Source organism: Anas acuta, chromosome 15 (genome assembly GCF_963932015.1).
Source record: "Anas acuta chromosome 15, bAnaAcu1.1, whole genome shotgun sequence".
Taxonomy (NCBI): Eukaryota; Metazoa; Chordata; class Aves; order Anseriformes; family Anatidae; genus Anas; species Anas acuta.
In genome coordinates this window covers 3,293,819-3,318,160 of record NC_088993.1, presented here as the reverse complement: position 1 = coordinate 3,318,160, position 24,342 = coordinate 3,293,819, and the positions used below count along the sequence as shown (strand labels likewise).

General features: G+C 40.4%; 1 protein-coding gene across 11 annotated transcripts in view; it reads right to left on the bottom strand.

Moving 5' to 3' along the window:
- The window catches only part of RBFOX1 (RNA binding fox-1 homolog 1), an 881,332-nt gene extending 859,351 nt beyond the window's left edge, over positions 1-21,981 (bottom strand). For 8 of the 11 annotated variants that reach the window (XM_068698945.1, XM_068698943.1, XM_068698946.1 and 5 more), the window contains exon 1: positions 2,304-2,537. In XM_068698945.1, the coding sequence (XP_068555046.1) occupies positions 2,304-2,522 (219 nt within the window). In that variant the 5' untranslated portion in view covers positions 2,523-2,537. Of the gene's footprint in view, positions 1-2,303; positions 2,538-21,844 lie in introns of those variants that run through there. The other 3 variants (XM_068698951.1, XM_068698955.1, XM_068698956.1) reach the window with 1 other exon arrangement.
- Between the last annotated feature and the right edge of the window lie 2,361 nt (positions 21,982-24,342).

Genomic DNA, 24,342 nt, shown 5'->3' with positions numbered 1-24,342 from the left:
ATAATTAAAGTTGGAGTAATTCTGTCACATTCTATTTTTAAACCATGATAGTGCTTTAGTGAAACTTTTCAGGGAAAATTCAGCTACAGACAGGTGAAACAAATTGCTGCTAATCCATTCACATCTTCATGCTGAAGGTCACCATGAAAGTAGTATTAAATAAGTATAAATATCATAGGGAAGAAAACTGATGACTCAAAGTTAGGGTTACATTCAGTTTACAGAGTACAAGATGAACAAGATATTACAGAGCACAAGGTATTTCAGAAGCATAAGAACGCAAGGAATTTATTACAAAATCTCAGATTCTATGTATTTTTTATGTTGAGAAGGAAAAATATTCTTTTGTTTTTATCTGTTCTCTAACAGCATTTGCCTATTTTTTGGTACAATAGCACAATGAACACGTCAAACCTTGTTTCAGGTCCTAGGGGCTACTGCTGAAAGAAAAGAGACAGATATTTTGAATATCCGACTCATCTCATGGGGCGCTAACACCACCCTCTGCAGCTTACTGAATGCAAATCTGACCATTCTGAGTACCATGCATACAACATGCAAAACAGACCATCACAGGCTGCCAGACCCTGAGGACACTCTGGCTTACTCCCAATTCAGCAACCTATCTGCTCAGCAATGCAAAGCACTGCTCTTTACTAACATACATTTCAGTTTTGGGTCAGTTTGCTGACTTTGAAAGCTTTACATAATGGATCTCAATTCAGCCCTCCCACCGTGACTTTAGACCACACACACCCCAACTAAATTTCACCTCAGTGGTCTCCTTGCTGACTAACCAGTGTCCCTGGAAAGCAGATGCAAACCTAAACTTTAACAGAACTTGCTGCCTGAAAAAAAGAGGAGCAGCCAACTATTCTGCTACAGCAAGATGTGGAAAACTACTACATGATCCAGCCTTATCTGATAGTTTAGTAAATATCATCTATGTATCAAATAAAAGAAAAAGTTGTTTTCCATTTTTGAACATAAGGAGGGAATATAATAACGCTGTGTGGTAATGAGGGCCATAAGACTGCACAGATAATTTGTTTTAATTAAGCAAGTAATTATCAGATTTAGTAGCCTTCTTATTATATTTGCCACATAAAATAATTTATTTCTTGTGATTTCTGGAACACTACCAGAAAGAAGACTGAATACATCTCACAACTCATATTAACAGCTAAATAACCAAAACACAAGAAAATATGTATTTTTTTTTCTACTCCACTTACTAGCAAGGTGTCCTCAGTAGCAGTCTGTTAATACACAAATAAAATGAAACAAAAAACATTTTCAACACATCCTATTTAGGTTTCAACATCTCTGCACGTCCAAGTCTAACTGAACAATATAGAGACATGCACATTGTCTTTAAATAGTTAGAAATCAGAGGAGGAGCCAGAGTAAAAGTGGGGATTTGCATTCTTATAAATAGTAAGTAATCCAGATCATGACAGTTGCCTGAATTAATGAATCATTCACTCCATGTCTTTTATGAACAATGAATGGTAATTCCTGATCAGACCGCTGCAAACTCTACTCCACAAGAGTGAAACAGAAGAGACAGAAGTTCCTAAGTGACAAACTCTAATGTCAACAGACTCTTTCAACAGTCTCTTGCCTTCTTTTCTAGCAAGTCTCTTCAGAAAGAGATTACTTCCAAAATGAACAGATGCCTTTCCAGAACAAGAAGTCTCAGAAAACCACTTTCTAGGTTCTCACCAAAACACTTTCACAGACAAGAGAATTCAAGTTTTCACACCTTGTCTTCCCTAGCCAGTCATGTTAAAATCATTAAGAACAGTCATTTAAACCTTGGTTCCGGTGTACTGATATCCAGAGAGGGCTCCCTCCTAGGAGCTACGTGGCACTAACCACTGGCACTTCACACACCATCTGCCATGTGAGGAGAGGCAGCACCCTTACCATTTGCAGCCTCCTGGGGCTCAGTGCCTTCCTCGCCACCAGCACTAAGGGAGAACAGCTACAGCAAGAAGGGCTGCAAAAAGGAAGCTGACACGATGCCGCATAGGTGGGTAGGGGCTGGCAGGGGATACAGGGCTGGCCTAGATGACCGAGGCTGGTGCAAGCCACAGCCAGTCCCAGCCAACTCAATGCTGGGGAAACAGCCTTAACAAAGGGCTAAACATTGCACAGCAGTGAGGAAAGAACTGTGAGAAACAGCCCTGCAAAAGCCTACCAAAATAGGAGAAGAAAAAGGGGAAAATGCGATGCTTAAGGCACCAGAGCAAAGCTTCTCCTGCAACCTGTGGAAAGACCACAAGGGGATAGGTGCTTACTTGCAGCCCACGGAGAGGCCTATGCCAGATGATACCTCCAGAATGCAGCTTAGGTGGGATACCTGAGGACGAAGATGAGCCTGGAAGAAGCTGCAGTCCTCTGGAGCATGCCTGGCAGAGCAGGAGAGGGCAAAGCAGGCTCCTAACCCACAAGTTGCTTTGCCTCAGCCCCTCCAGCAGCCCTGCAGGGCAAGCCCTGGCCCTTTCTGACTCCTCCATAAGGGCTCCAGCAATCTCAGGTAAGGGCAGAAAGTTGGAAAGGTAACGAGCAACACTTGCACTGGGTGTTGCCAGAGCACGAAATAACTGTGGGGAACTTTTTGCTGTTGTACAGCTGTGGAGAGACAAGGGGTACTGATTTACCACATGTGTAAATTGACAATGCTGACTGGTTCTGTGATCAGGTTGCATTGGTTCTGGTGTAATGAGTTCTTTGTTGATGCATGTGAAGCTCGTGATGACCATGATGAACATGTATTTTAACAACAGATCTTAAATGTGTTTCACATGGGGCAAAGCATGGAACGTGCTGGGTTTACATGGCAGGGTTTTGTCAATAGGACTGCAGAGATGGTCTCCATGGAAGAGGTGGGGACTGCCCTGCCAGACCCAGCAGCCACTTGCCCCCGAAAGAGGCTTTAAGAACAGGCAAAATGCCCCATGTGGGATATGCTGCTATGGATGGGCTGTGGGCCCTCATTCTTTGCCCTCTGCACTGCCCAGAGGAGTCAGGAATGAATGGGGCCAGGTAAGGTGGTGTGCTTTTTGTGTTCTGTACCATCCAGCTCTATTTAACTGGCAATGTGTTAAAATAACTTTGCCAAAGTCAAGTCTGTTTTGCCTGCAGTAACTGGTATGTGATTTCCCCAACCCATGAGCTTTTTGATCTCATTTTCTCCCTGCCCCACTTGGAGAGGGGCATGAGCAAGTGGCTGGTGGCAACCAGCATGGTGCCACCTTGGGGTACCAGCCAGCCAGTTACCCCTGCAGCAGGGAGCTGGTCTGGTAGCAACATCAGCAACAATCCTTTAGATGGAATAAGTTGAAAAGACAACAGCACTCCTCCCCGTAATCACCATTGTACCATCGACCCTCACCCTCTTGTCTTCAGGCAATGGAAGCAGCTACTGATAGAGAAGCATGGCTGATGGTGCATATTGGTTTTGGTAGCAGGGAACAAAAGAACTAGCTATGGGTCTGGCAGGGCAGTTGTAGTACTAGCAGTACTTATTCCATGTGCTCTTTTCTATTTGTATTTCAACTATCTATTCTCTTACAGAAGACTTCTGGTTTTGATGTCTTCTTTCAAGCAACAGGAACCCTATCAGTTTCTTCCACCCTGCAGTCTTTTTCTGCCTTGTAGGTGAGATAGTGAGAGTTCCACTTAGCATCTGGGTGGTTGCTTCCCATTCCCAGTGCAACCCAGGAGGGGGCTGTCAAGAGGGTAGAAAGCAGAGATGACAATACACCTGGTGTTCTGGACAGTCTTGTTAAAGGAAATTCTCAGGAATTAGGCAGCATAAGTAACTGCCAAATTGAAAAATCTTTAATTTAAAAGTTATTGCTGAACTTTGTTGTTAAAACTGAACTGTAATCAGATGTTTTACTGGTAAAATCTCATACAATCCTTGTGCTATTCTGAGAACTACATATTTTTTCATGTATGAAATTTTGTAGCTCATAGAGAACAAATTAAGAAAATCTGCATACTCATTCTAAGTCCATCTCCCAAATTACCTTATTTGGAAAACTATATCATATTTTTTTATAAATATACTTTTAAATAAGTAAGTTTCTAAATTCCAGCTGGAAATATGGCTCATCAGACTTTCAGCTTCCATTTTTCAAACCACAGCAGTAGGACTTCTGCCAGGGCACCAGGAGTATGACAACCAAGAATGTTACCTGTGGAGTTACCACTTCTATCTTCCTGTGATCGGTCACCTTTATAATACCCCATTTATCACATTTTTCATTTTTTCATTTGGGAAGAGAAATGTATACTGAGGTGCATTCCTCATTGGGATTCTTTGTCTGTTCACTAATTACTGTATTAGATGATTGTTTCTCAATGGGTTACTTGTCCATTTCCATCAAAGAACCTGCCACTCCTTGTATTGTACTTCCACCATACAAAAAAAAAGACCTTTTTTTAACCATTCTGCATGACAAGCCTCCTAATAAAAACAATCAAAAAGTTATTATTTGGTTTGAGGGAAGCTTTTTATATTATTTTTATAGGAAAGCATGCAAGCTGTCTGTATTATATTTAAGCACACTGAGATCTGATTATACTAGTAAACCTTGCTATGATTTTGTTTCAATAAACAGTTTAATTTAATTGGAAACCTATTCTTATAAACTTTCTCAGTGAGTTGGGGGGGAGGAACAAATTGCAATAAAACAAACTTAAATGTATTTGAGGGTAGATGTTTGCTACAATTATTAAAGGGGGTGAAGAATGTCACCTTCAGCTTCATAGGCCTTTATAAAGCTACCAAAGCCAAAATTAACAAAGGGATGCTATTAAAACTATTAGATGTTGCAGAAAACCTGAATGTGCATGACTTTTTGGTACTACAGATGACCAAAGCCATCTAGACTTGTATGTAGTTCCAGCAAATTACAAATGTTTTATAGTTCATTTTATAGTTTAGATCTATATAAAAGACTAAGCTTTAAGGAATGCAAGCATATAATTATTATAACAGATGCCATTTTTCCAGAAATTTCTAAACTCAAAACCATCTGTAAACTGCAGCCACGACCCTTATCTATTTCAGTTCAGACAAACAGTGAGTCCTCCAGGAGGTATTTCTAAGGTTATAAAAGTTATAAAACCTAAAAAAGTTATAAAACCCAGAGTAGAGTAGACCTAGATCTGGGTATTATAAGACCTAGAATGATGCAGAACGGTACCTTCTTACCTGACCAAAGTACAAACAAACAATTGAACTACTTGTAAACATGTACACAAACATGAAAATTAATTGAAAATAATCTTTGACAGCTGCATTCTTCACTAAGAGCTTATCTGGAACATGAAGTATTTCCAGAAACTTTCAGAATGATGATTTACCTCATCTTTGGAATAGTTTTCCTATTAAACTCTTACACAAAGCATAAACACAAGTAGGAAAGATTAAATTCTAATCTAATGAAAGTTGTATTCAGGAAAAAATTATAAAGTTGGAGAAGTTTTAATACCACAGAATCATCTAGGTTGGAAGAGACCTCCAAGATCACCTAATCCAACCTCCGACCTAACACTAACCCGTCCTCCGCTAAACCACATCACTAAGCTCTACATCTAAACGTCTTTTAAAGACCTCCAGGGATGGTGACTCCACCACTTCCCTGGGCAGCCCATTCCAATGCCTCACAACCCTCTCAGTAAAGAAGTTCTTCCTAATATACAACCTAAAACTCCCCTGGCGCAACTTTAGCCCGTTCCCCCTCATCCTGTCACCAGGCACATGGGAGAACAGACCAACCCCCACCTCACTACAGCCTCTTTTAAGGTACTTATAAAGAGCAATAAGGTCGCCCCTGAGCCTCCTTTTCTCCAGGCTGAACAAACTCAGCTCCCTCAGCCACTCCTCATAAGACTTGTTCTCCAGGCCCCTCACCAGCTTCATTGTCCTTCTCCGGACTCGCTTGAGCACCTCGATGTCCTTCTTGTAGCAAGAGGCCCAAAACTAAACACAGTACTCGAATCATTGTTAATGCATAACTGGTTGAAATAAATTTCAAGGTTTATTGTGTAACTTCCTCACCATCTTGACAGCAAGATCACATTTTCAAACATTTACATATGAACTATATGGCCAAAATGAACAACCCTGTCATTCATCTGCTTTCAACTTATGTACATCAACACACAGATTGAATGAGCAAGCTTTGCAAGCCACATGTAAATGCCCACATTTGATATTTTGATTCATATTGTCATAAGAAAAGCATCTCCCTCTCCTTAACTTACTTTCCTATTTTTAAGGCCTACATCTTCATAAATAAAACTTCTGGGTGCAGTATAAGTAACAGTCTTTCAGGTAGTAACAGTCTTTCAGGTTGACCATGAATTTCAGTGGAATACAGTTTTTTAGAAATGTTTATTGTTAAGCATGATAGAGATATAATGCTTATAACAATGATATAATTATTATATTATTGTAATATAATAATAATTGACATAATTTTCAGGAGTCCAAGGTGCAATACCACTACCAGCTATATAAACAAGTTATCTATGTATATATTTTGCAGGTTTGAGAAAGACATAGGAGCCTGTTAATAACATCAACTATCAGAGTAGCTTCTGTTGCTATAGTAGAAAATATGTCAAAACAATAAATGATACTGCTTAGAGCTTCTTATTTTTTATTCAATGGAGAAAAATATTTTTATTTTTTTTTATTTTAAGTACAAAAAAGATACCATTTCCACATATTTCACATGCAGATCCTCAAATACCTGCATCTTCCCACTAAAATAAAAAAAAGATATATCAATTTCTAAACTATTTGATGCAGTTCCAAGTGATCAAGCCAAACCCTGGATTAAACCATATTAGCACATCATGCAAAAAGTTGCTCAGAAGTCATTTAGACAAGAAATTTCTCAGGATTTTGCATGTTTACATCTTTGCATCTTTGGAAATAGTATTATGAGTAAATGCAATAAAACTACTTTTTGCAAATAAAATAGCCTTATTTCCACAACTACAGCTTCAGTAATGCCATATATTTTTTACACCAGAGGTAGGTATCTTTCTTATCTGTTTTGTCTATCTCAACTCTCACTTGAATGAACTAGAAATTTTGCAAACAATCTGAGATGAGAAGACAGAATAAATCATGAGAAGTAGATATTGCATGTAAGATAAACTCTGAGATGACTGAGCTCAAAAAGAGGGTTAAAGAAAGAAAATGAAATAAAAATTCTGAAGTGATAGCTACAGCATCTTTTGATTACCATGCATAAACAGCACAAACCAAAATAATTTCCAAATTAGAGAGGAAGATTTGATTAAACACAGACTTTAAATACATTCACTCGCTACACAAACAGAAAGAAAGTGTGCTGGAATTTTCAAAATGTCTCAGAATACATGAAGGAAATTATACAAATATGAAGTTCTACAGAAAAAATGTTCAATTAGAAACAAAGGCACTACACTATGAATAAATGTCCCCATTTAGCAGAGCATTTTAAGCTATATTCTTAGTATATGCTTTCTGCAGTCTGATGAGCGATGCACTGAATGCAAGTATGTACATCGATACTGTGCCAGCCCAGATCTAGATTAAAAAAAATAATAATAAAAAAAATCTCTTTCAAGTAAAATATTTGAATTAAATAGACCAGTATTAAGACAGTGTTACAGCACTTATTACTTCCTTTCATATTACTGAGTTATAAACAATTATTATTAAAAGAGGGACCTTTGTGACAAGAACATACTGACATCTGCTGGCATTCTATAAATGCATTTCTCTAGATGGATTTAATGCCCTCAAACTTTCTCTCTTACTTATCTTGTTTGCATAACAAATTAACATTGTCCATATCTTAATAAACCGAATGTATACAATATTCTATACTTCGGAATGTTGAAGTGTGCACAGCATTCTGTAGCTAAGCAGTGTACAAAACCAAGCTTCTCTTTTCATATTTTACCTCTGAAGTACCACAAGAGATCATTTGTGCCTATGTTGTATAAGAATGTTTAGTGACAGGGCAGACAATTTACATTCAAATTATCATATCCCTAATTTCTTTACCAACAAAAGACCTGTATTACTAATTTACTATCCCAGCATGTAAGTAAAGCTGATGCTAAAGGTAAGACTCAGTCAAGACTCATGCAATGGATGTACTGTTTCACCCTAACAGCTAGCAAATTGAAAGAATGGATTTTATTTGTATTAGCATCATAACACAAGGATATATGTATACACAACTCCGAAGCATCTAGTAAACCACATACTGAGCATGGTACCGAAACACATGGGAGAAGATCCACTATCCATCTCTTGACACAATCACCACAGGTATTTTGGGCGTTTTGCTAATCAGAACATAGTCCACAGAGCTGAAGAGGTTTCAAGACTACAGCATGCAAAAGGCAGAAATTCTGGTTAACACACAGAGTTCCTAAAGCAGCTATAATTTGGCATCATAGTGAATAAGGATATTCTCTAATCTCTATACACGTCTGAATTTATTATTTGAAGTTTGCTGTATATTCGGTTAATGCTTGCTGTTGGAATCATAGCTTAAAGTTTCCTCCCCTGTGTGTGCTATAATGCAAAGTTATGGTTAATAATTTAAATGGAAAATAGAAGAAATTCAAAACTGTAGTTCATACTGAGTCAACAACTCAGATATGTTACAAATACATACTGAGGCACAGATTTAATATTAGAAAAAGTGATACAAAGCATAGAATATGAACAATTTGTTGAGCCATGCTTAGTAGAAATCTTAAATACAGTCCTTAATGTTTTGCATTTCCAAGCCAGCAGTCAGCCACAAAGTCACTCGCTTTCGACAGTTAATTAGACATATACATATCACTGAATCTCAAAGATGTGAAAGGAAATATAAAAACACTAAATCCACCTTTCTAAACCCTAATTTGTCTGTATTTTCGCCGCATGCACTTGTGTATTTTATTAGATGCTCAAACTAGCAGCCATATTTCTTAGGCTAGACATACTAGAACAAGTAGCAGTAGATTTTAAAAATGAAAATATACACAGCTCTTTTCCTTGCAAAAGTCTAACTAAACCTCACCACCCAGTAGAAAAATAAATACATTTTTCTGAGAAGCAGAGGCAGTACCAGCTTGTCTGGCTCACATTTGTATGTCTCAGCCATGAAACTGTTCATGCAACTTTCTACATAGAGAAAGACAGCAATACACATTAACCTTTCCAGCAAAGCAAACAGTAAACGGGAATGTAAAATCAAGTCCTCACAGGCCCTATAGCTTGCCAGGGGACAGAGCTGACAGCCCCACTGAAACACAGAGACCCAACAACGTAGCCATAAGCATTTCTGTACCGTGTACAGCATCAGCATAAGAGCAAGTAATTCATAACCAATTTCACCAGACCCAAACTACTCACATACTCCATGGCAGACACTATCCAATTCACACGTTCAACTATCATGAGAAACATGCAGGTCATACTGTGACAGTGAGGGTGGCAGAGCACTGGGACAAGTTGCCCAGAGAGGTTGTGCAGTCTCCTTCTCTGGACACATTCAAAACCTGCCTGGATGCCATCCTGTGCTATGTGCTCTAGGTGATCCTGCTCAGCAGGGGGGTTGGACTGGGTGATCTTCAGAGGTCCATTGCCACCATGGCCATTCTGGGATTCTGTGATACTTCTTTCATCCCGTTTGTTCATCTTTCACACGTGTGTAAGTTTCCACAGTCCTAAGACGAGGCACCTCTTACTATTTCAGCATCTCGTCTGGAAGGTCTACCCATGCTGAAGTGTCTAGGTCTAGTAGTTCACTTGGAATTCCCCTTCAGTTTTCTTGTTTGAGACAGTTCTATTAAATTGTTTGAAATTCTTATATATTAAACATCAGCAGAACAGATTTTAAAAAGAAAAAAAAAAAGGGGGTGGGGGGGGAGGAATGTGGTATTAAAATCTTAAAATCCTTCTACTATTTAAAAAGGGTTTAAAAAGAGTAAAAAGAACATCATCTGGGGGTCCCCAAAGCTACCCTTTGACTGTAGAACCACAGGACCACTGATTTTCCCCAGTCAACCCAACACATGCTGCTGCCAAAGCCATTGCACAAATATCAGCTCTGATGCATCAAAAAATAGAAGACCAGCTTTCTTAGCAATTCAGACGACTCAAATAGCACAGATGCTTCATGTTTCAAGCTCTACTCTGAACTGCTCTGTTGTGTATTGGCAAAACTAAGGAGGGCAGTAACAAGAGGGGCCCAAATGATAAACAATTAGAAGACACCAACAGTGTTTCTCTTCCCTGTTATGATCAATATTATTTCCATTTGATTTAAACAAGAGAAAATCTGTAGCTCTTTAGCTGCTTCTAGCACTAACCGTATTCGCTTTGGAGATCTTCAAAGAGATGAAATTTGAGACCAAAATATACAGCATTTTAAAAAGCAAAATAAACACAAACTGCAATGGGAGGTGTTGGTACTGCATAACTCAGCAAGCCTTTTTTATGGCAATGTGGATGTCCTTATTAGAAGGCAACACCACCATAATCCTAAGAACTACCAATAGGACAAGTGCAGTGTTTGATTTAAACACATTTAGAGAACTAATGAAGGCAATTCACTGGTGAAAATTTACTTCAACTATAGTACAGATGCATCCATTTATGCACTGGAAAGAGCATTCATTCACAGGCAAAGCATAACCCTCTGCTAACAGACTACAGGCACTGAATAGTTGGATTTTGACAAACAAAAGTCAGAAACAAGTAGAAATGAAGAGCCTGTCACCCAGCTCACTTGCTCTTGAGCTCTTCTTTACTTGAATGTATTATTTGCTTATGGACAGTGCTATCACATACCATGGAAGTTCGTAACAAATCTATTCTAAGGACTAGAGCAATCAAGATTTCAATCTAATTTGTATTTAATCTACTCTTGAGCAACTTGAAAGATATGATCACCTGAGAAAACCAAACTAAATAAAACCTTTGATGAAATAAATTAGTTTCCAGTATTTCTGCTTCTTGTATAAATCAGTTATAAAATATTTAATGCCTTTAGCAGGAAAAAAAAAATACTATTGTAGAATTCAATATCCAGTAGGAGAATTTCTACTTTTGTTAGAAATGTAGATTCACATCTTATTTTGCTAATTTTCCTCAGGACAAATATGGAAAGAAAAAAATTTCCTCTGACATCGCAGACTTTTTATTTTTCCTTTATTCAGCCTGCTTGCAAAGCTTTAACATAGAGAAGCATTAAATTGACTACAATAAACGTTTATTAAAACTTGTACCTGTTTTAAGACACTCTTATAAAACAACACTGATACTAAGAATTACTCATGCCCGATTATTGTTCTTTTATGCAACAAAAAGCAACAAGAGCAGCAAGCTACCATACCAAATGAGGAGCATCTGTCAGGCATAGTGTCAATCACACATCGGCTGCACCGCAGTTCATCACACTTTCAAGATAATCTAAATTTTAACTCTGTGGCAGCCACTGTGAAATTCACTACTCCAGTCCAGTTGACAGCAGTGAACGAAGTACCTGCATCACCATTAACTCTTCAGAGATGTGATTTTTGCCTGTATTACTACTGGTAATTACACAAAAGGCAGCTGAAGAGTGCCCAATAAGACAGAGTCCTATGACAACTTTCCTCTAAAAAACAACTGGTACAGGATAAGCCTTAAATACTAGCAGCTGCTGTCATCAGAAACACAGGTCAGAGACACTGGACATTTAGAGGAGGAGACACAAAGGATTTGGTACAATATATAACACTTTGGTACTTTGTGTATACCTGTTGGTGTACATGTGCATCTGTTTGTGCATGTGCTTATGTGTGTGACTATGGCAACGCGTTACTCACATGTACCACTGATGCTCATCAGCAATGCACTGATGTTCTTTCAAAAGGGATTTTGCCATGTATGTCAAACTGTTCGTTCCATTACCCTTCATCATTTATTCTCCCACTGTAAAAGTACTGACAAAGCTGACAAAACCTAAAAAAATAAGTTTCTCTATGTCAGTCTATCAGACATTGTGCACAACGCAGTGATTTGCAGTTACAGCCCTCCCTCTGCAACTTCTGTCAGAGGCAAACTGAGAGCAACAAACTATGAAAAGAAATCCATAGATGTTCAAAGCATTCTGAATTCTTGTATTCTCAGAACAATAGCTCTTTCAGACCCTGGTGTTATTACAATGCCTCATGCAAACCTTCCTTCCCTGCCTCTTTGCTAAATAGCAGTTTTAGCATAACTAGATGGCTGCAAGGCTAGCAAAAATAAAACTTAATTGCTACTTCTACCTTGGTAGCTCCAGAACCAACAGAGAAGAATAAAAAAGAAAATCTGAACTGGCAAAGTGCCACATTTAGGGAAATACACATATTAAAAAGGCTAACATGATACGTCTGCAAAGATCCATTTTTTTTTCTTTTCAAAGTGGAAATAATTCTACTAAATACAAATGCAGACCATAATATATAAATAGTACAAGACTAGTGTATTTTTTAGAAGAAAAATAAATTGACCAGGAAAGCCTTTTATTTCTCTTGATTGTAGCAAGCAAATTTGACAGAGTTCTCATTGTAAAAACATAAGATTAAAAAGTGCAAAAGCAAAAATGGTCTGATTTGTAAAGAAACTGGAACAATACTATGGACTCCGGTAACAGAAAGAATGGGCATTTTTATTAAAACAAAACATTCTTATGACTCGGTCATGTCTCATTTTTTAGCTATTTGTTTTTATTTATCATTTACTGTCTTGTTCCATATCATGTATTACTGATAAGTTACATATTTTGTATAGAACTTATGAGGAAATTGTATCTTCCTAAATGTGATCACTTTAAAATATTTTCCAAAAAGACTGAAACAAACAAATACGTTATTCTTTTCATCAGAGACAGTGTTGCTGCCCAGGACTCCGAGAAGGTACCACGACCTCACTGTACTTGCCAGCTGTCTCCAGGGGGCCCACACAATGCTACAGAACCTCACAGGACTGCACGGGGCTGTTACGAGGCACTTCTGGATACACAATGTCGAATAAGCACCTTCACATCTAGAATATAATAAAATACTTAGTTTTCTCTGCAGGCAATGTTGTACATAATGAGATTTCTAGGAACCCTTAAGTCCTTTTGAAAATCCACTCACACTGCAACCGACATATATATGGTATCTAGATACAATGAAATGAAGTTTGGGTTAACTCAAGGGCAAGAATAAAACCAAGAGGGCTGAAACATGGCTAACATGAAAACCTCAGGCTAACCGAATTATAGGGAAAACAAATCAGAAGTGTTATCACCAAGAGTTGAATACATACTTTTGCTGCAATAAAATGGCAATTGCTGAAAACAGAACCATACCCAAAATGATAAGGAGGCCAAACTATTTGACTGTATCATTCTGTTCATTTGAACCAACAAGCTGTGATTCATCAGCTCATTCACTGGATATGAACTGGATAGTCCACAAAGCGAGGAGGAAAGATCCTATCGGCACCAAAGCTGACTGATTTTAACGCATTTTACAGTGGGAGGAGTAAAACATGCCTTCAGTATCAAAGAAGATAGGATTTTTGAATAAGGCTTATACAAAGCAAAAGGATCTCTTCGTCCATCACACCACAAAGTGCTCTTTGCAGCAGGCTACAAATAAGGCACTGACTTTCTCCACCTGACAACAGGGCGGATGTTTCCCATCATGGCATAAAATACTTAATAACTGGTTACAATCTGTAAGTGATTCAGAACAGATTCAGCATTGACCAAAATGAAAGCAACATTGTAAAACAAAGGAATGAAAACATAAAACAAAAGCTCGCGGGTAGGTATCAGAGATTGGAAACAGTACTAATGAAATAACCTTTATTTAAGTTGAGGACATTCACAATGAAGCAAGTGTGCAAAACATGCAATATAGACAATTTTTGTATTTGGCAGGAGCTCAATAGTTGTAATGACCAGGGGAAACCCAATCGGTCTCCCGTGGAGGCAGCTGCAGACTAACATTATCACGATGGCAACAGAGAAGAGGTCATCACAAAGTGAAGAAGCCATTTGGAGAGTGTCCTAAATTAAGAAGTGGGAAAAGACGGTCTAATATCACAGAAAGATCAGGAGGATATCTAGATCCATTAATCTTCCTGCTGAGTAACTCTGTGTCGCTCAATTCAAACTGCACTCTGGGACTTCCTTAGCATTTATATTGTTGCAGACTTAAAATGGGTATCACCATGTGGTAGATGACATTTTAGGCAGTTCATCTCAGAAGCTGGAGGAAAGGACATTTAAGTAACTACTCACACACAGAGTGGACTGTCTGTGGTGGAGTGAGAATTTTTTTTTAGCCTAGAGCTTTAGTGTAGAGCTTCACTGTAACAGGAGACAGTATTTCATCAAATTATTTCCTTTGCCACTGATCAAAGACAACAACGCAACAGCACTACTTGAAACTGATGCTTTCTCCAGCCTTCTCACCAAAGAAGCCAAACTAAGTTCTGTCCAAGCAACACAGTGTGTTGCATCCCAAGGCAGAGTGCTTACAGAATTTACCTAACTTTGAAGATGGAATATTATTCTGCAATGAGTGTTTCACAAGGTATTCTATATTTTTGTATAGGGACTGTTGACAGGATCTTCATTTACCACCAAGTTCATTTGCTCAAGGAAATAGCTCCGTAATAGTGCATAATCCCTATTTATGTAAGAAAAAACGCTAAGAGATCTATCTGGTTTTGCCACTACTATATCAAAAAACAGTACTTGTGAGAAAAGTGCTTTTTTTTTTTTTTTTTTTTTTTTTTGCCAGGGCAGACAAAAATACCAATATTGGCTTTGTCACAGAATGCCAAGCCTTTTTCTTGGATCAGCGCCATTTAATATTGTCTGTTTCTCTCTTCCCAAACTATAAAATGTTGATCCCATACAACATATGGTGAAAAAAATCAGACTTCTAGGACCTATTTAATAAAACAACAAATTCACAAGATAAATACAGAAACTCGGAAAGTGGCTATCCAAGGACCAGTACTGCCTGTTCATGATACATTTGTAAAAGAAAACTGTATACAATGGACAGAGATATAGGAGACACGTTTTTTCAAGACAGCAAGACTATTACACATTTCGAGATCCAGGTTTGTTTGTGGTTCATTAGAGATTTAACATGAATTTTTCTACCGAAATGCAAAACTCCATACTGTATTGTCACTTTTTTTAAGAGGATAGTTTTGTATGTGTAACCTTTTTCTGCATGTTTCTTCTCATGTGTGAGCTACAGATATGTGAAAGACAAGCCAAAAACCACCCCACAGAGCAACCTAGGTGAAAGCCAGCAAACTGCAACAGCATTGGGCTTTCTCACCAGGGCAGTACATCCAAATTCACTGCTCTTTTATCTCATGTGATGATGGTGTTGATTTTAATATATCAAATCTTTTTTCCTGTTATTTTTAACACAACTGCCCAGTAAGACTAGATTTTATTCCACCTGTGTACTTCTCTACAACTGTTTTAAGAAAACTTTGATTTGAAATAATAGCTTAAAATTTCTACCCACACTTTCACATATGGATGCCTTCAAAACAGCACACATTCAGAGCCGAAATTTTCTACCTCAAGTTTCTTTCCTGAACTTCTCAGGAAACAAAATGTATTTTCAGGCTGGCTTCTTGTTGTTCTGATCATACAGTAGTTGCTGATGTGTAAGAAAGAGGCTGAATGCAGAGAAAATAAAATTCATAGAAATGCTGTGGAACCAGCAAACAATTAGAAGAGCAACACCCTATGAAGAGTACATCAACATGTATTCATACATCGCTAAATGCTAGAAAATCCAGCAGAAAAGTCATTAATAAATGCCTTAAAGGACAAGTTTTAGTCACAACTGGCACCCTGACACACTCAAAAATCAGTGAACCACAGAAGGAAGCCAGACTCACTAACTGCAGCTCTCATTGCTACTTGTTTAATGATGAGAAGGTTACAAATAGCAATTTTTTAAAATATATTATGTTGTTTCTTTGTCATTCTTTTTGGTGTTGTTTTGTACCCTAAACTTTATCCAGGGTTGTACACTGCAGGGTTGAACACAGGTGTTTTGTCAACCACAAGAATATGCATCTTCTGGAGTGCTTGCAATGCTGGCCACAAACAGCTGCATCAGGTCCTACAGTCCCCATCATGCCACTTACCTTAAAAGTGATTCAGTTTTGCATGTTTGCCTTTTAACACAACCCAGGCCTCTCAGCTCTAGCTGCTGTAACAATATTCCCACCTGCATTTCTACCTGAAGTAGAATGACAATTATGTTAATGGCCATGAATTTGCTCAGTGATTTTCACAGCAGCTTGAGTGACTGCAGTCAGCCTCGCACTGACACTCCCCATTTGTGGTACAGTGCTCCCACTCTCGACAGCTGTCTTAATTTTAAGGCAGTGTATTGCATAGCTAGGCAGTAAGGCATCTGTCAATCTAAATTTTACCTAAATCTAAATTATTTACCTTCCTCCTTTCAGAGAACTAGCTGCAATACCATTCAGCTATTTGGAAACAAAGGATTTTAAAACTGCAGCCAAAGTTGCAAAATGTTCTGGGTTTTTGTTGGTGGTGATTTTTTAACTAGCCTCATAAAAATTGCAAGAGTTTTAGAATTGTATACATGTTTTCTATCAGAGAATCTTCAAACATTTTTTACATTTCTGAAAGGAACATGCAAAATTCCTAACAGTTACTTTCCCCCTTAAAAGAGCCAAACAGTTCATACTTCAAAATAAGCTTCAGAAACAATCAAGAATTTCTGAATATTCATGAAAAACTCCACTTATACATATTCTTGCTTCTGGAGAGGTTCTATGCAAAGTACAAAATCTGGAGCAGAACAGAGGAAGCCCAGCCTGGGTGTTAGGAAAAGCTTCTTCACCAAGAGGGTGGTCAGGCACTGGCACAGGCTCCCCAGGGCAGTGCTCAGACCCTGAGCCTGCCAGAGTGCATGGAGTATTTTGACAGTACCCTTAGATAGATGGTTTAACTCTTAGGTTGTGCTGTGCAGGGCCAGGAGTTGAACTCGATGATCCTTGTGGGTCCCTTCTAACTCAGGAATTTCTATGAATCTATGATTAAACTACACCTACCTAGCAAAAAACAAAACTTCTGAAGTCTGACAAGCACATCTTTGGCATTCAATGTTGCTTGATATCTAATTGTATTCCACACTGTGAATCAAACACGACTGCTTTGTTGTGCTCTTCAGAATGTTACACATGCTACAGTGCTGCTTCTATGTAACACCGTGAAATCCCAGCATCCCAAAAGTGTTCTCCTGTGTCAGGTAAGATTTCCTTCTGGTTTCCTTTCATTTTTCTGCACATCAGCTTAAAGGACACAAATAAAATGATCTCATTTGCAGTAAGTTGTAGTCGTTGGCATATTAAAATTTAGCAAAATAATACAGTTATGAAAAGTGTAATAGATACTGATAGACAACTTCATAAACCTTTTCATTTTTAATCATAAATGCGTATGTTCGAACAGGTGGTAAGATCAGTACCTACTTATACTACATTCAGGAACACAGAACATGAAGTTTCAGAGATGGCACTACACTTCTTAGAAGAAGAATTTGCACTGGAAAATTATGATGGGTACTGAAGAAATCCAGCATTTATTTAAAAGAATTAAACTAACATAAATAGATGCAACTATGAAAAAATACAAACAAAAAGCAACAATAAAAAATTAAGAGTTCCCATCAATTACTTGTGAAAGGATCCTCAGAGATAGGATCTTCCTGCTCTCAAGAAACACTGCAGTTCTTATTTATTCAAATTTTGCACAATCCAGCCAACAGTAGATCTGCCCCTAATTTCAATGACTTCACAATCACAGATACTTCTTAGATACTTATTAGGTGGCTACCTAATCTTCTGTTTGCTATTTTAAGACCTGCCTATTCACTTGTTTCCAAACTCTTCAGTTTTTCTCCCATACTATTTTTACAAATGAGCATCTCCAGACTCCTCCTACATGAAACAGGAACAAGTCAAGATGCAGTCGAGAACAGTATGTATACACTCTTCTGTCAGATGCACAAAATGAATCTTTAAAAGAAAATACTTATTTTTCAGCTGCTCTATTCTCTCAAGATGTAGTTTTGTACATCAGTCTCAATTAAGGTAATTAAGGTAAGCTTTTGTTTGTTTGTTTGTTTGTTTTTTCAGTGTAATAGAGCTTTTAGAAACTGTACGTTAAACATACCCATGCCTTCCACAACTCCAAGTAATATATTTCCTTGTGGTCAGGAAATTCCATCCTCACAGCATATAATGATGATGATTAGTTTTAAAAATCAGATATTGCCATTTCAAAGCTACAGCATGATAAATTAGTGGAGCTGAATTATTGACCTCAGCCATTGGTCTCTTCTGTCCACTGCTTCGCCCACACCAAGTGAATGCTGAACAGCTCTTCTGGTCTGAAATGCAGCTTACCTGTCCATACAAAGTGAGACTGAGGATACAATTTCCATTAAATCCTTCCTAAAAACTGTATTGGTATATGATTCCTGGAGATGTTTATGGTGATGTTTGCTTATTAATTGCTCACTTCTGGCCACAAGTACTATTTTTACCTCTACCACAATATCAAGCCCAACAAAACTTCCATAAACCTTATGGAAATGCCACATACCGAGGCCCAAGCTACTAGATAAGAATAATTTTAAGTTAAACACTAACCAGCCATGCTGAATTCACATACTGAAACAGATCGGCTTCATACAGAAAACACATTTGCGACCATACACCACCACTATATTTCCCATCCGCTGCCTGCAATGTCACATTAAGGTGAGCATTTGTAACGTGGATTGTGGTTGCTCTGTCAGGAACAACCTGAAGGCATAGACATAGAACAGCCCCTCCACTGCAGCACGTCCCTGGCCAAGTGAGTAACTGCAGGGACATCTCTTTGGGGGAATTTCTGTCACGTTAATCACCTGCTGGCAGTAACTGGAAAACTTTACTGTAATTTTGGTTTTCTACCATGTCTTGATAAACAGCATCAGTAAATATCATTATATGCAAACACATCATTGCTGCAGTGCACTAAGTATCTAAAATGTACCCATAATAATAACATCAAGTGCTTTGTTATTAAAAAAAAAAAACAACCAACCAAACGACATCAACAAAAAAACAGTCCATCCATGAAGATTAAAGTGATTAAACTCAGTTTATTTTTCATTAGAGTCAATTTTGTGATTCTCACAAAAACCCAGCAATACTAAAACCTAAACCAAACAGATAAACACAGTTCTTACATTTCTTTCACTCCTATTTCTAAAATAATAATAATGGTAATAATTTATTTCTAAGTTAGTGGTAGTAGTAGTAAGAGTCATATAAATGTACACACCCAATACTTTCACTGCACTGTCACTAACCTCCAGAGAACACAAAAGACTGGGGAGATGCGGGCAAAATAACTTTCCTGAAAAGGAAAGGTCCATGTCTTTCTAAGTGCTGCTAAAGCTGGATGCCCAGCCAGTGCTGTCCTGACATGAAGGCACAGGCCACCTGGAAAAGCCAGAGAATACGTGGGACTAGCAGAGAAGCAGCAAGTCCCCCAGAAAGCAGTAAGAAGGACTGAGGGAGGGACTACCTGTGCTTACTGGGGGGACAGCCAGTTTGGAGGGAACAAGAAAAAATGGAGAGCATAGACTAAGAAGAAAACATGAGGTGAAATAAATAAGCAAATAGTGAAAGCAGGAGGAGCTAAAGCAAGGAGAAGGAACATAGAAGAAACACACAAACCTCCAAGAGAGATGACACAGGTGTAAACTGGTCATGCCCTGGACAGACAGACTGCCTGCCTGAGTGACCAAGTTATCTTCAGTCCTGCTATCCCCTGCTTTAACTTCAAAGGGGATTTGTGGAGGGCTGCAGCTTGGGAACTAAGAGGAAACTTCAAAACCCAGCAGCACTGGCAGCCATGGCCTACGGACATCCCGTTCTCCCTCCTCTGCAGTAATCAGCAGTGCATGCATGCTAGTAAGGGAGAGAGCAGACACCACTACAATAATTCACAGTGCTGTGAATCGAACCTTGCAGTCCTACATGCATGCTCGTATTTTACACCGGAGAAGTATCACATTATGAATCCAAGAATTAACAATTCTACGCTCTTCCTCGACACTTGACTCCTGCCAGTATTTCTGTCATTTAAGGCTATCTTTTTTATGAAAGCCAGAAAAGCACCCTCAGTGCCTCAAGGACACCAAGTACTGCAATTACAAGAACTATGAAAATCATCAGCATTCTGCGCATTTTATTCATTATATTTGTCAGCTATATTACTGATAACTAAGTACTAATTGAAAGAAAAAAAAAAACCTACAACCTTGACAACTATAAACACAGACTTCATTTCAGGAAATGCCTCATCCTTTTTAAACTGTATCTACCAGAAGAACAAATGGTAAATGAAACTTGGGTAGCCAAGCCTTTAAAGCCTACCTGAGAGTTCAGCAAATTTGGACTATAAGCACAAATGCTACATAGCTTCCCAAAACCTCATGAATTCAAAACTGTTCAAGTAAAATAAAATAAAAATAGGCTAAAACTACCATAGTTTGAGCTATTCTAAATTGCTACTGTAAATCTGATAACCAGAGCATGTGATACCAAATGTTTTCTTAGAAACAACGTGATCTATTCAGATAGGCATTGAAAATTCAACCCCCACCCCTACTGCAGCCACTCTTCCCAATATGTGACTGTTTTGTCTCTAAAAAAAAAAAAAAAAAAAAAAAAAAAGAATTATTTGATTGTGACATGAGGAATAACTTCATTTCAGATTGTAATACTTCCATGATCATCAATCTCCACCACAGAATGCAAAAATCTTGCTCCTACTTTTATATTCCATGCATGTAATTGTTTTCACACTTCTAAATGACAAATGTAACAATGTAACACACAGTATATTTCCTCTATTAATTATCATTAAGTCCAGAATGAGAAGGGAAGGGACTTTACATTCTTGGGACCCCATCTTCTAGGTCTATTATACCTTAAAATTCAATTCCCATTGAATAAGCTGCATTTTATTTAAAGTGAAAAACCGGTCACGGCTGCCCTACACGAGGCTCAAGCACGCTACGTCACATTTGCAAGTCAGAGCAGAAAAACAAAAGTCGCAGATTTGGACAAGATCTTTCACACTCTGCTGATGTGAATCACTTCAAACTTTAGACCGCATTTGTCCCACCATCTGTGTGTGCCATGGCAAGTTGGCGGCTCCAACACCAACAGCCATATTACAGATTTGGGCACTGCCGGGCGCGTGCCCCTGTCACACCGCAGACGCGTGCTGCTGCTGAGAGCGGCAGCCCAGGTGGAGCTACCTGTGCATGGAGCAGGCAACACGGACACCTGCCTTCCAATGGAACCATGCAGGAACACATGAAATGATGAGTAGCCTAGGGTGTAGGTAACCACCGATGACTTACAGGCAAGTAGTTTTCCGGCCGCTGAGCATCTTTCAGTCGCCAACTCGCCTGGTCGCTGGCTGCCCATTTTCTAGCGCTGCCTTATTTTGGGCCCCCACCTCCCGTGCCCGCCGCCTCCCCCCCGCCTTCCCCCCGACGGGCTCGGCCGGGGCCCCGCCGCCCCCCGCTCCCTCCCGCAGCCCCGGCAGCGCGACCCCCGCCCAGGCCGCCCCAGAAACTTTCGGGGAGCGACGCCTCCTGCCCCGGCCCCCCCTCCTCGACCCCCCGTCCGCGGGGCCGCGGCCGAACTCACCATAAAGAGGCGGGCGGCGACCGCGGCGCCTCTCCCGTCCGAAGCCAGCGGCCGCGCCGGGAAAGTGGCAGCGGGACGCGGCTCCCCGCCGCCGCCGCCGCCTCAGCCCTTCCCCGCCCTCCCGGCTGCGCGCCGCGCCCCCCCCGCCGCCGCCGCCCGGTAGCGGAGCCCCCGGCCCGCCCGCGGGCTGAGCGGGCAGCGGCGGCCGGTGGAGGGGGCGAGCGAGGCGGGCGGCTTCTCGCTGCTGCGCTGCGCCGCGGCCAGCGGGAGCCCCGCGGCGCTCGGGCAGGGACCCAGCCGGCTGCGGGCGGAGGCGCTGCCGCTCGCCAGCCTCCGCCGAACGCGGCTCCGGAGCGGGCGAGCGGGCGGAGGTGACCTTCAAGCCCGGCGGGGGCTCCGCGGCCGGGCTCGGCGGCCGCGCGGCGGCGCCCGGGTGCCCGGCGGCGCCCTGAGGCGCGGCCCCGCGGGGGCCCCGCTGCGCGCGGCGGCCCCGGGGGGCGGCGAGCGGCGGCCGCGGCCGGGCCCCCGCCGCGGCACCGCCTCGCCTCGGCGGCGCGGTCGCAACTTTTTGTCCGCAGGGGTCTGGCCGGTCCTGGGGGCTGCTGTCCCGGCAGCCTGGGGCGGCGGCCGAAGCCCTCGTGGATGCGGGAAGCCGGCGAGGGGCTCGAAGAAGCGCCGCCAAGCGCCGCTTGGGGAAGGCGCTGGGCAGAAGGGTGCCCTTGGCTCTAGGCGGGCATCGCTGCCGAGGGAAAGCACGTCCGGCTCCAACTCCAGCGCTCAGCTAATGAGAAGAGCATCGCGGCGCCCCTCAGCGCGGGGACTGCCGTTGTATCGCGCTGCCAGAAGCCCTTCGTGAGAAAGTTTGAGGCAAAATAATAATAATAATAATAAAATAATAATAATAACAATAATAAATAAACATCAAGACCCGCCAGAACGCTGCCTCGTCCTTTCCAATACATTAATTCCGTAATGATCAAACATCTTTGTGCTGCGCAACCTCCAGTTGATAAATTAATGCCACTGGGATTTAATTCAACGTGTAACCTGTGTCAATCAGGTGCTCTGAGGATAAGAGCAAGACAGGCTACCCCTCACGGCTTAGGGGCAGGGGGTGGCTTTAGGTATGTGGAATTAAAAGGGAGAATGGTAATAACAGTGCAGCTGGTGTGAGGAAGCCAGCTTCAAATCCTAAACATATCAGAATACGATTATTTAAAAAATGCTTTCCATGAATAATGTACTTATAAATTCTTTCATCTGTGCTGAAAATAAATACAGCCACAGTATTTTCAAGTTCAACCGCAGATCGCACAGACGACATACACAGAAGTAGCTCAAACACAAATACCTATAGCCCAGGGCTTCTGTTTGTGGTTTGGGCCTTGGCCTGTTTCTTTTGCTACTTATTTAAGTAGCAGGAGTGACGTTTGGTCCCCCGGGTACTGAAAGCAGGACTGCTCAGGAATGTACCAAGTCACACTAGTTCACGGAGCAGGGTTGTTTAAGCAGTAAGTTCAGAATTTTCTACTCCTCATCATACATGAAACTGTTAAACTAAGGGCTGGAAACCTTCAGCTCCAAGCTGCTTAAATCTGTCAGAGTACTGAGATGTATGAAGTCAGACAGACATGCATGCATTTTCAGGATCAAAATCTGGTTTAACGTTATTGCATCAGATTCTCTGATAATGCATGTCCCACTTTGTGACCCAAGCTGGTCGATCCTTTTTGATTGCATTGGAAGACACCCCCAAACGGATCTTTATATCCACCCCATTACTTTCCTGCATTTCTTCAGCCCTCTAATTCACTCTAAAACCAAACCCAAGAAGGCTATGGGAGGCTTGTGTGTCCAATAGACGTAAACTGCCAGCCAAAACATTATCCTAAAGTTCTTTAAACTACTGCAAAATGATTTTACTGTTATTCTCAGCAGTCGAAGAGATCTAAACCATTTTTACTGATATGCATGTGAGAAAGTGGTATCAGTAAAAGATCAGAGAGTGTAAATTAAATACAATGCCCAGGGACAGGAACGTGTTTTTATTGCCAGAAAAATCTTCCTTGGAAGGTCACCAGTGGCACCTTGGAAGAGCACCCTTTTTGCTCGAGACCAGGAGAACTCTAACTGTGCCATTCCTAATTCATTCCTGAAAATCTTTGGTAATGAAGGTTCAGCAAGTCAGTAAGCAATATACTTTTAAAGTGAATCTTTCTTATATGTTTTAACACCATTTCCATTTGTCCTATCTATTAGGTACATAGAGAACAGCTTGTTTGCAAGATTCTTTAACACATACAACACAAGTTATGTCCTCCTTTTTCCTCTCCCCTCCTTGACACAAAGTCCTTTCTCCAGTTTCTCAACTCTTCTTTCACACTTTCCTCATGTTTTGTATTTCTGATTGTTCCATTCTTTCCTGAAGAATCCCTCCAGTCTTCCTTTAAAACATGGTGCCCAAATCAGGATATAATATCTCCATCAGAGGCTCTGGC